At 62.7% G+C, this 10,816-nt stretch overlaps 2 protein-coding genes across 3 annotated transcripts in view; one reads left to right on the top strand and one right to left on the bottom strand.

The window, feature by feature from the left end:
- Positions 1-6,087, top strand: part of Hexdc (hexosaminidase (glycosyl hydrolase family 20, catalytic domain) containing) — an 18,970-nt gene extending 12,883 nt beyond the window's left edge. Inside the window, exons 5-12 of one of the 2 annotated variants that reach the window (XM_013033134.1) lie at positions 314-497; positions 1,860-1,931; positions 2,339-2,534; positions 3,507-3,589; positions 4,460-4,535; positions 4,770-4,871; positions 5,010-5,099; positions 5,853-6,087. In XM_013033134.1, the coding sequence (XP_012888588.1) occupies positions 314-497; positions 1,860-1,931; positions 2,339-2,534; positions 3,507-3,589; positions 4,460-4,535; positions 4,770-4,871; positions 5,010-5,099; positions 5,853-5,868 (819 nt within the window). In that variant the 3' untranslated portion in view covers positions 5,869-6,087. Of the gene's footprint in view, positions 1-313; positions 498-1,859; positions 1,932-2,338; positions 2,535-3,506; positions 3,590-4,459; positions 4,536-4,769; positions 4,872-5,009; positions 5,100-5,570 lie in introns of both variants that reach the window. The other variant, XM_013033133.1, reaches the window with a different exon arrangement.
- Positions 6,088-6,537: 450 nt separating this feature from the next.
- The window catches only part of LOC105998430 (chromosome unknown open reading frame, human C17orf62), a 5,005-nt gene continuing 726 nt past the window's right edge, over positions 6,538-10,816 (bottom strand). Inside the window, exons 2-6 of the mRNA XM_013033135.1 lie at positions 10,072-10,113; positions 9,547-9,620; positions 8,800-8,896; positions 8,092-8,236; positions 6,538-7,282 (exon numbers count right to left, since the gene is read on the bottom strand). Of these exons, the coding sequence (XP_012888589.1) occupies positions 7,162-7,282; positions 8,092-8,236; positions 8,800-8,896; positions 9,547-9,620; positions 10,072-10,113 (479 nt within the window). The 3' untranslated portion in view covers positions 6,538-7,161. The remainder of the gene's footprint in view (positions 7,283-8,091; positions 8,237-8,799; positions 8,897-9,546; positions 9,621-10,071; positions 10,114-10,816) is intronic.

Genomic DNA, 10,816 nt, shown 5'->3' with positions numbered 1-10,816 from the left:
ACACAAACGGCCTCCCAGGACTGAGCAGCCTCCTGCCTTCCCCACACAAACAGCCTCCCAGGACTGAGCCCCCCCCCATACACAAACGGCCTCCCAGGACTGAGGCCCCCCACAAACACAGCCTCCCAGGACGGAGCCCCCCCCATACACAAACAGCCTCCCAGGACTGAGCCCCCCCCAACGGCCTCCCAGGACTGAGGCCCCCCACAAACACAGCCTCCCAGGACGGAGCCCCCCCCACAGGACTCAGGACACACCTGGGACCCGGCATGTGCAGCATGGCACGGGTTCCAGCCCACCCGTCTTCCCCCAGGTCTACTACCTGGGCGAGGGGGAGGCCTCCAGGCAGTGGCTGCAGCAGAGGCAGAACAGCCCCGAGCAGCTGTGTCTGTCCCACATGCGGGCGGTGGCCAGCCATGTGCAAGCGCGGCACCCTGGCACCACGGCCCTGGTGTGGGATGACATGCTGCGGGACGTGCCTGGGGACCAGCTGGCAGGTAGGCGGGGCCTGCGGGGGTGGGCTGAAACGCGGGTGTTCCCCCTACTTCTGGCAGCCTCCGCCCTGCGTGTCCTCCGGGCCTGTCTGGGCATGGGCAAAGGGCAGCTGTGTGGTAAGGGACAGTGGTGGCCAGTGCCACCCAGGACCTAGGCCCAGGTCCCCAGGAAAAGCTTGGGGAGCGGGGATGAGAGCCCTCCCCAGTCTGGAGGCTGCAGGAAGCACTCCATGGCCCCGTGCAGAGCGCTGGGACCAGCACGGGGCCTGGGGCCCAGGGGCACTGTCCTCCAGGCAGAGTCTTGCAGACTGATGCACTAGAATGCACTCCAGGTACATGAGCTCTGGGAGCCCAAGTGGGAGCAGATGCTTCAGGAGATCCTAGAGCCCAGCCCCTTCCAAAGCATTGTTCCGGCCGGCCATGGCGCTCATGGCCCAACGCAGCCCAGCACTGAGCCTGTACGGGGGACCGTGTGACCTGAGAAGATGGCCTGTGTCAATGCTAAGAGCCATTGGGACCCGGCAGAAGGCCAAGGCAGAAGGGCCTTGGCTTAGGCTCTAGGCAGCCTGGGCTGCTTATCAAACCCTGTCTCAGATAAGTTAGAAGCCAGGTGCAGAAGGCTCACACCTGTGACCCCAGCTAGCAGGAGGCTGCTCAGGCAAGAAAGTTCATGAGGCCTCCAATTAACCACCTAAACTGGAAGCAGAGCTGTGGCTCAAAATGGTAGAGCGGGGCTGGGAAGGTGGCTCAGTGGTAGGGCGCTTGCCTTGCATACCTGAGGCCCTGGGTTCGATTCCTCAGCACCACATAAGCAAAAAGAAAAAAGCGGGAAGTGGCGCTGTGGCTCAAGTGGTAGAGCGCTCGCCTTGAGCTGAAGAGCTGAGGGACAGCGCCCAGGCCCAGAGTTCAGGCCCCACGACCGGACCCAAAATAAAATGGTAGAGCGCTAGCCTTGAACAAAAACACTCAGGGACAGAGCCCAGGCCCTGTATTCAAGCCCCAGGAACAACAGACATGTACGTACATACATACTAAAAATAAGAAAGTCGGACACCAGTGGCTAGCTCCTCAGCAGGCTGAGATTTGAGGATCATGGTTCAAGGTCAGCCTAGGGAAGAAAGTCATTGAGACTCCAGAAGTGGAGCTGTAGATCAAGCAGTAGGAAAAAACAAAAAAACTACAACTAAAGGACAGTGAAACTAAAGGACAAGGTGAAAAACACTAGAAGACGGCGTCCAGGCCGAGTTTAAGCCTAATGCTAGTCTACAAAACCGAACGCGAGATACAAGAGGGACCCAGGAGCTGGGCCAGCTCCACGGCGTGCAGGGTCCCGTCGGCCCTGCGCACAGCCTCACTCTGTTCCAGCCTCCGGAGTGCCGCAGCTGGTGGAGCCTGTGCTCTGGGACTACGGGGCTGACCTGGACATCCACGGCAAGGGTCAGTACGGGTCGTCCAGATTCGCCCTTCAAGGCCCATGTGGCTGGTAGGCCGTCTCCCAGCCTGGGCCTGCGCTGGGCTGGCCAGCAGGATTTAGTTAAGCCAGGGACAGCCCCCTGGCCTGAGCTGCCCTGCCCCTCCCACGGCGGGAAGCCCCCACCACTCTGGACCTGGGCAGCCCCAGGACGCCACGCCGGCCCCAGGCGGACCCGGGACGCCATGCCGGCCCTGGGCAGAATGTGTGCTTGCCTCACAGTTCTGCCAGGCATGTAAATGGCAGAGTCTCCTGGGCTGGGTGTGGGCCAGGCAGGGGAGGGGGACAGAGACTGCCCCAGGGGTCAGAGCTCACGTGCCCAGTGTGGCTGGCCATGTCCTCGGGAGACTCACCTGCTTACCTTCCTGTCCAGTGCTTCTCATGGAAAAGTACCGGGAATGCGGCTTCTCACGGCTGTGGGCAGCCAGCGCCTTCAAGGGGGCCACGGGGCCCAGCCAGGCCCTGCCGCCTGTGGAGCACCACCTCCGGAACCACGAGCAGTGGCTGCGGGTGGCTGGCAGCGGGCCCGCGGACATGCTGCAGGGCATCGTCCTGACCGGCTGGCAGAGGTGAGCTCAGAGAGGACGGGGGGCTGCCCTCCTGCCTGTGAGGAGAGCGCGGCTCTGGGTGCGTCGGGGCGTCCGCATGCTGCCTGCAGCTCCACCTGCCTGTGTGCTCCACGCTCCAGGCTGGTGCCTTGCGTACCTCTGCAGGCCACTGGCAGATCTGAGCTCTTCTTGGTTATTACACCACAGCCCTACATCTGTACTCGTGTCTGGTCTTTGGCTCCCCCTTGCCTGTCCAGCAGCTCCAGAGCCCTGTGGGAAGGAACCCTTCGGGGGCTACCAGGGTCTCCCAAGATGGGGCGGAGGGGCTGGGCCCTCTGGGCTGCCTGCGTCCGGTGAGCCCAGGCCGCCCTTGCAGACCAGAGCCCTCCCCACGTGTAGGATTCTGTGAAGGGTGTGGCAGTGCCTCCGTGATGTCACTGCCCGCCACACCTGGTCACCCGACTCTCCGCTTGCTCCTTTTTTTCAAACCCCAGTACTGGGTTTTGAACTCGGCTTTTGCTTGACTTGCACATAGGTGGTACTCTACCACTTGAGCTGCACCTCTAGCCTGGCTTTTGGCTGGTTATTTTGGAGATGGAGTCTAGTGGACCTTTCTATCTAGGTTGGCTTTGATTTCCTCCAAATCTTAGCTTCCTGAGTAGCTAGGATTAGGCATGAGCCACTGGTGCCCAGCTTCCACTTGTTCTTAGAGTTGGGGGGAGTGAGGCCCGGGCGGGGGTAGGTGCCCAGACCCCCACCCTGACCTGCTCTTCCTGAGGCCTTAGGGGAGTGTGAAGCTGTGGACAGCGGGGACAGGCCTAGGAAAAGGGCGCCAGGGTTGAGGCAAGAGGCAGGGCGTGGCAGGAGAGCGCAGTGACACTGCACAGGCTCTTGGCCCAGGAGCTGCCCGCGATGAGGGCCAGGCCAGGCCTGATGGTGCTGACAGCACCTGAGCCCCCGGCCCGGGAACTGAAAACCGCTCTCGCACCACAGATACGACCACTTCTCCGTGCTGTGCGAGCTGCTTCCCGTGGCGATCCCGTCCCTGGCTGCCTGTCTGCAGCTGCTTCTCCACGGTAGGCAGATCCCCAGGACCGCGCTCCGGCCCACGTCTGCCGCAAGCTGTTCTGTGCAGTCAAGCACACGAGCCCAGCCACTGCGCTCACCTGCCCTTGGCCAGGCCTGCCCATACCCAGGTCCTCTAGTCTAAGTCCTAGGTAGGCCAAGCCGGGGTCTGCCCCTCCGCCTTGGTGGACACAGATTCAGCCTGGGGTGGAGGTGCTGCATAGTTGCCCTGTCGAGAGACGGGTCCCAGGGGACCTGGAGGCCCTCGGCCCGGGGTTCCTTATCAGGGCAGCCCCTACCTCCTGCAGACTGGCACTGGGGCAGCTCAAGGCCAATGTTGGTAAAAAGGAGTCACGTCCATTCAACCCACAAGGCCGTGCTGTATCTCCAGTGACGTGTTTGTCGGTGGGAGAGGATGCTGAGAGAGGGTAGAGCACGGGGGGGCTGGGTGAGCAGACGTGGACGCCCTGTCCACCACTGGGGAGGACAGCCCCCGTCCGCGCGCAGAGGCCGCCGTAGAGCCCCCCCTTTCCTCCTAGCCCGTCGGAGGTACGGCTGCCCTGCTCCCTCAGTCTTACCACATGCTTCAGGTGGTCTAGAATGTTCCACTGCCGCGTGACGCTTGGAAGCAGCGTGCACATGAGCCAGAGACCTGCAGGACCACGGGCAGGGCTGGTGGAGGTGGTCCTGTAATGAATGCACACAGGGCTGGTCCACCCCAAGGCCTCCCGGGGTCAGGACCAGGTCTGGGCCTGTCTGAGGAGGCCCACGCTGCTTCGGCGGCTGCCTGCCCAGGGAGCCCTGGGGGGCTCGGCGGGGCTCGGCGGGGCTCGGCGGGGCCGCTCCCCTCCCCTCCAGCAGCTCCCCGGTGGTTGCTTCAGGGAGCTTCACTGAAGAGGTTAAGCAGTCAGTGGAGAACTTCCTTGGAGTTTCCAGCCTGGAGATAACAGCTGTGAGGTACTCGCCCCCCCCCCGCCCCGCCTCCTCCTCATCCCCCAGGACCTGGGCGCTCTGCCAGAGCTGCTTTTGCTCAAGGCTAGCACTCTACCACTTGAGCCCAGCGCTGCTCCTGGCTTTTTCTGTGGTACTGAGGAATGGAACCCAGGGCTTGATGCATGCTAGGCGAGCGCTCTACCACTGAGCCACCTGCCCAGCCCAAGGACCACAGTTCTTACCGAGGCTCTCTGGCAGTGAGGGAGCTGGCTCCTTCCCAGGCAGCCACATCCACGCCCTGGTCACACAAGTCAGCCTCCACCTGCGCAGCTCTGTGGACGCACTGCTGGAGAGGAACAGGTGAGCGGCCCCGTCCCCAGGCCCGCGGTGGTTCTGTGGGGAGCGTCACTGTGAAACCTCCACCCAGGACGCCCTGTAGCCTCGAGGCTACCTGCCAGCAGCTCCTGGCCCACAAGCACCCGTCTGGGTTTGCTCCAGGTACGTCACTGGCTGGTTCAGCCCCTACCATCGCAGACGAAAGCGCGTCCACCCTGTCATGGTCCAGCACATACAGCCAGAGGCCCTCAGGTAACCACCCTGCCCTGCCCAGCTCGTGCCCAGCCCCTGGGGCAGCCTGTCTCCTCAAAGTAGAACCTCCTGATAGCGCTGAGCTTCCCAGGTGTGACAGCCGGGGATCTCAGATGAGTCAGACATGCCACTGGTCACCAAGGTGGGCCTTCACGTTGGCGAGAAGCTAGGTGATTCCCAGCCTGAGACGGGGCATCTTCTGTATGCCAGCAAGCCCAGGGAGTCTTTGGAATCAGCCCACCTGGAGGACCCCAGACAAGAGCCCTTGTGGCAAGAGTTCCAGGCAGCCCTCCCTGTCCTGGCGTGGATCCATTCGTATGCCAAGAAACGCTGCCAGCCAGCCGGGGGACACGTTGACCAGTTTGCCTGCTCAGTGGTCCCAGAGCAGAGCAGGCCTGATGTGTGGGCAGGGCACAGCACAGCTGTCCAGGAGTCCTGGGCAGGGGGTCTCAGAGTCACTGCTGTCCCCAGGCTCCTGGGCAGGTGGCGCACCCTCCTGCAGCAGCTGGAGGCGGCCCTGCAGCTGGCCTTCTACCCTGATACCGTGGAGGAGTGGCTGGAGGAGAATGTGCACCCCAGCATGCAGCGGCTGCAGAGTCTGCTGCAGGACCTCCAGGAAGCAGCCGCGCCCCAGCCCTTGCCCAACAGCCCCGGGGGGGGTCCAAGTCAGGACCCTTGAGGGCCTCCTGGCGCGGGCTGGGCCTGGGCTACCATCCTGGGCAGTACTGGGCTGAAGTGGCCCCCTCCCCCCAGGAACGCTTCCTGCTGAGTGTCAGGCCGCTGTGGCCAGCTACTCCGCAGAGCAAGCAGGACCTTTGGAGAAGGCAGCAGACACGGAAGGCACACGGGGGCCTGCTAACAATCTGCATGTTGAGCTTTATTCATTCTAAAATTAAAGACAGAAGCAGTATTCCACAGAAAGGCTTCTTTACCAGCGCCCTGCCATGCAGGGCTTCACACCCCCAGAACCTACTCCCCGCCCTGGGGGCAGCGCTGACCAGCCACTGAACCACGCACGGTGTTAGGAAGGAAAGAACTGGCCGGTTTTGGTCCAGGGCGGTGGCAGCTGCGTCCAGGGCAGGACGCTGTGTTCACCCAGGCACCATCTCAGGGCAGCCACGGCACCTGGGTCTGGGTGGCAGTGCTTTCTAGTTCTGCCTAGCCACGCTAGGATAGAAGCTTCCTGAGGCCGGCCAGGGACTGCAGCTCTCAGGATGCAGGTTGTACCGCAGAGGGTCCAGGAGTAGACGGTGCGCTAAAGCTGGGTCTACTGCTTTGAAGACAGGACGTCACTATGTGAACCAGGAGCTCTGGATCTCAGCCCCCAGTGCTGGGTGACAGGCATGTACCACGCTGCCCCATCATCCCCAAGACTTGCTTTCTGCACGAGAGCTCCTGTCTTTGGGTGTCACAGAATGCGGAGAGGTGACCTTTCATTCAGGTGGGGGCTGAGGGGGCTTCTACAGCCCACAACCACCCACAGTCCAGGCATCCCGAAGGAGCCATCCATGCAGTTAGCATAGCCGTGTCCCTAGCATTGGGGAGAAGCCGCCTCTGAAATGCTGTGTCCAGCAGGAAAGCCCTGGCCACTGAGGATGTCCACCCAGGACATCCGAAGATTTCCACTGACCATACGGACTTATCCAGAGCCTGGGCCCCCCACAAATGCAGGCGCCCTGTTCTATCTGCAGCCAGCCCCTCAGCACAGGAAGTCCAGGTACCATGCGCCATGGGTGGGTGGGTGGCTCCTCGCTCTGTCCTGGCTGTACTATGTGCATCTGGGGCGTGGAAGAGGTGCAGCCCACGGTGTATCCCGGGTGATGGAGGAAGTCCAGCCCACGGTGTATCCCGGGTGATGGAGGAAGTCCAGCCCACGGTGTATCCTGAACCATGACATGCCAGGCCTGCCTGGGCCATGGAGATCTAGTCCGGACTTGTGCTCAGAATGGAGGCAGCAGGCAGTATGAATAGGCAAGAGGCAGGCAGTTGCCCAGGGTGGCCTAGGGACACATCAGCTCTTCCCGCAGCCGTGGTGGGTCAGTCAGCAGTGACTGCCCAATTGTCAGCTCCGGCTGCTGGGGCCATCAGCCTCGCTGTCGCTACTCTGAGACCGCTCTGAGGGGCTTTCCAGCCGGTGCAGCTCCAGGAAGCCGGTGATGAGCCTGGCAATGGCTTCTACATCGCTGGAGGCAAACACCAGGAGGGAGGTCACCTTGGCACAGGGCAGCACCCACCCATCTGGGCCCCTTGTTCCAGTGCCCATCACCTGACCCCAGTCCACACTGATGCTTCCCTGTGGGGACTGTGCACAGCTGCCCGAGCCCGCACCTTCCTCTAACTCCTCATGTTCTGCACACACGTGGCCTCTCCCCACTGCCCTAAGACACTGAGGGGTCAGCCGGCAGTGCGGACCAGCCAGCAGTGAGGGTCAACAGTGCGGGTCAGCCGGCAGTGTCAGCCGGCAGTGCGGGTCAGCTGGCAGTGTCAGCCAGTAGTGCAGTGTCAGCCAGTAGTGCAGTGTCAGCCGGCAGTGAGTGTCAGCCGGCAGTGAGTGTCAGCCCGCAGTGAGTGTCAGCCCACAGTGAGTATCAGCCGGCAGTGAGTGTCAGCCGGCAGTGAGTGTCAGCCCACAGTGAGTGTCAGCCGGCAGTGTGTGTCAGCCGGCAGTGAGTGTCAGCCCACAGTGAGTGTCAGCCGGCAGTGAGTGTCAGCCGGCAGTGAGTGTCAGCCGGCAGTGAGTGTCAGCCGACAGTGTCGGCCTACAGTGTCAGCCGGCAGTGAGTGTCAGCCGGCAGTGAGTGTCAGCCGGCAGTGAGTGTCAGCCGACAGTGTCGGCCTACAGTGTCAGCCCACAGTGAGTGTCAGCCCGCAGTGAGTGTTAGCCGACAGTGTCAGCCAGCAGTGAGTGTCAGCCAACAGTGAGTGTCAGCCGGCAGTGCGGGTCACCTGTCATCCTGCTGGGGACGGGGTGGGGAGGGACTGCTAGCCTTACCTACGGTGGCCCAGGACCGCGGTCTGGGTGAGGGGGTGGGAAAAGCCTGTGGCAAACCGGAGCACCACCATGTAGCCCTTCCCAAAGTACCGGACCTTCTCTTCCTCCACGTTCACATCACGAATGTCCTTCAGCTGAACCACCACTGGGGGAGGGGCACAGGTCAGAGACCATGCCCTCTGCCCTGCCACCCCCACTGCAGGACAGCAACCGGCACAGCATTGCGAGCTCCCAGCCTGAGCTGTGGTGGGAGTCTTCTGGTGAGGAGTCCATGCTCACAGACCACGCCCTGCAGAAGCTGCCCCTCCCAGAGCAGCCACCCAGGACCCACCAAACCTCCACCGCGGTAGCCATCCACCAGAGTGGTGTGTGCATCACAGACGCCACAGACCCCACAGGGCAGCATGCGTCTCACAGACACCACAGGGCAGTGCACCGCACGCTAACCTGTGGCCGAGCCAGCCCCAGGGTGTGGTGTCCTCTGATCGTCCAGCCCCTAAATGCAGGCCCAGCAAAACCAACCAGGGACAGAGTACTGGTGAGTCATTTGCTGGGTGGTGTAGTGCAGCCTGCCTGGCACCACAACCTACCCCAGCGGCCCGACCTGGAAGGGCCCCCAGAGAACACAGCACATGGGGTGCCAGCCTGGACCCACACTGCCTCCAGGCTTTCAAGGCCAGCACAGCACCCCAACTTCCCACAGCTCACCTTGGTCCTGGCCTGCTCTGAGGAGGGTCAGCAGCTTTTGGTACAGGCTGAACGTTTTCAAGACGACTTTACCAGTGCTCTTGTTAAAGATGGCTTCCTGCAAAGCAACGTACACTGACCACACACACCTGGGCCCCGGGGTCTCATTCCCACCCAGCCCGTGCCAGACAGTGAGCAGGGGACTCAGAGCCTGGCCCCAAAGCCCCCAGATGGGGCCCTGGGCGGGCTCTGGGCATTAGGGTGGGCAAGGGAAAGTGGTGGCCAGGGTGCTCCTCTCTGCATCAGAACTGAGCCAGCAGTGAGGCTACCAAGTGAAAAAGGAAGGTGAGGCAGCTGCGGGGACAGCGGGGGGGGGGGGGCTGCCCCCGGAGACACGCAGACGCCAGATAAGGAGGAGAGTCCTCAGCCAGGGGTGGCCCAGGCAAAGGCAAGGCAGGGAGGACCTGTCAGCTCAGCGGGGAGGACCTGTCAGCTCAGCAGGGGGGGAGGGAGGGGGACGACCTCTCAGCTCAGCGCGGAGGATCTGGATCTGTCAGTGGGGAGGACCTGTCAGTGGGGAGGACCTGTCAGCTCAACGGGGAAGGACCTGTCAGCAGGGAGGACCTGTCAGCTCAGCGGGGGGGATCTGTCAGCTCAGCGAGGGGGGGGCGGGGGACCTGTCAGCTCGGCAGGGAAGGACCTGTCAGTGGGGAGGATCTGTCAGTGGGGAGGACCTGTCAGTGGGGAGGACCTGTCAGCAGCTCTCACCTCCCAGTCCTCCAGGTTCTGCACAGCTACAAACAGGCAGCCTGTGACGTAGAAGAGCTTCCATCCCAGACTGTCTGTAAACAGAGGCAGGATGTGAGCTGTGAGTGACAGGGAGGGGCAGAAAGCCCACGGGAGGCCTGGCCAGCCCAGCCCATGGGAGACCTGTCCAGCACACTTGTGCCCAGGGCATGGAGGCCAGAAGCCTGGCTGACCCTGGCTCCCAGCACTCAGCTATGCCCCTGGCCTGGCCTGGCCACTCTGCCAGCTCTGCCTGGGAGTCCACTGGGCTGGACAGGAGAGCCCTCCCTGTGCGGGGCACCAGGTAAATGCTTGAGGGCCCTTTTCCAAAATTATTTCGTGACCCAGGGTATCCTCAACCTTAAGATGTGAGCGGCAGGCTGTGGGGTGGGTGCTCTAGTGCAAGGTGAGCGGGCAAAGCAGCCACACCAAAGGCCACACTGTAATGCTCCTGGGCCACTGCTTCCCCTGGTCTCTAAACACCTGAAATGGAGTTGGGGGGGTTACCTCCACTGTAGTAGGCTGCCGCAAGGCCCGTGGATGAGATTCCTGTGGGGAGAGATGGAGCTCTTGGCTGGGGGTTCCAGGGAGCCCCGCCCGCATGGCTGTCAGCCCCGAGTGCACCCCCCCCCACAGGCTGGTTGGAGAGATGGCCACCCAGCTCATCCAGAGCCAGGCACGCGTCCTGTCCTCCACAGCATTCACCAGGCAAGTTTGGAGCTGATCCGGAAACAGGGGTCTGATGTGGGTATCACCAGGAGGTAATGTGGTACACAAAAAATTACCACAAGCCGGGCACCGGTGGCTCGCGCCTGTCATCCCTGCGTCTCAGGAGGCTGAGATCTGAGGTTCACGGTTCAAAGCCAGCCTGGGCGGGAAAGGCCGTGAGATTCTCATCGCCAACAACCACCAGAAAACTACCAGAAAACCGGAAGTGGCGCTAAGGCTCAAGCGGTAGAGCGCTCGCCTTGAGCTGGGGCAGGACCTGACCGTGTCACAGGCTGCTGACGGCTCAGCCAGGCCGGACGCGGAGGAGGGGAACGCGCTCAGCCCAGGCCGGTCCAGTCCAGTCTGGCAAGAGGCCCGGGGAGGAGGAGGAAATGGGGAAGCCCCGCCCACCGCCACGCGGGTGGGTGCACCTGGGCGGGGGAGAGGGGTACGTGGGGGGTCTGGGCGTGGCGTGTTAGGGGGCGTGGCGCCGGGGTCTGGGCGTGGCCTGGGCGTGGCGCCGGGGTCTGGGCGTGGCCTGGGC

Source organism: Dipodomys ordii, unplaced genomic scaffold (genome assembly GCF_000151885.1).
Source record: "Dipodomys ordii isolate 6190 unplaced genomic scaffold, Dord_2.0 Scaffold163, whole genome shotgun sequence".
In the NCBI taxonomy this organism is placed as follows: Eukaryota; Metazoa; Chordata; class Mammalia; order Rodentia; family Heteromyidae; genus Dipodomys; species Dipodomys ordii.
This window is presented reverse-complemented; position numbering and strand designations above follow the sequence as displayed.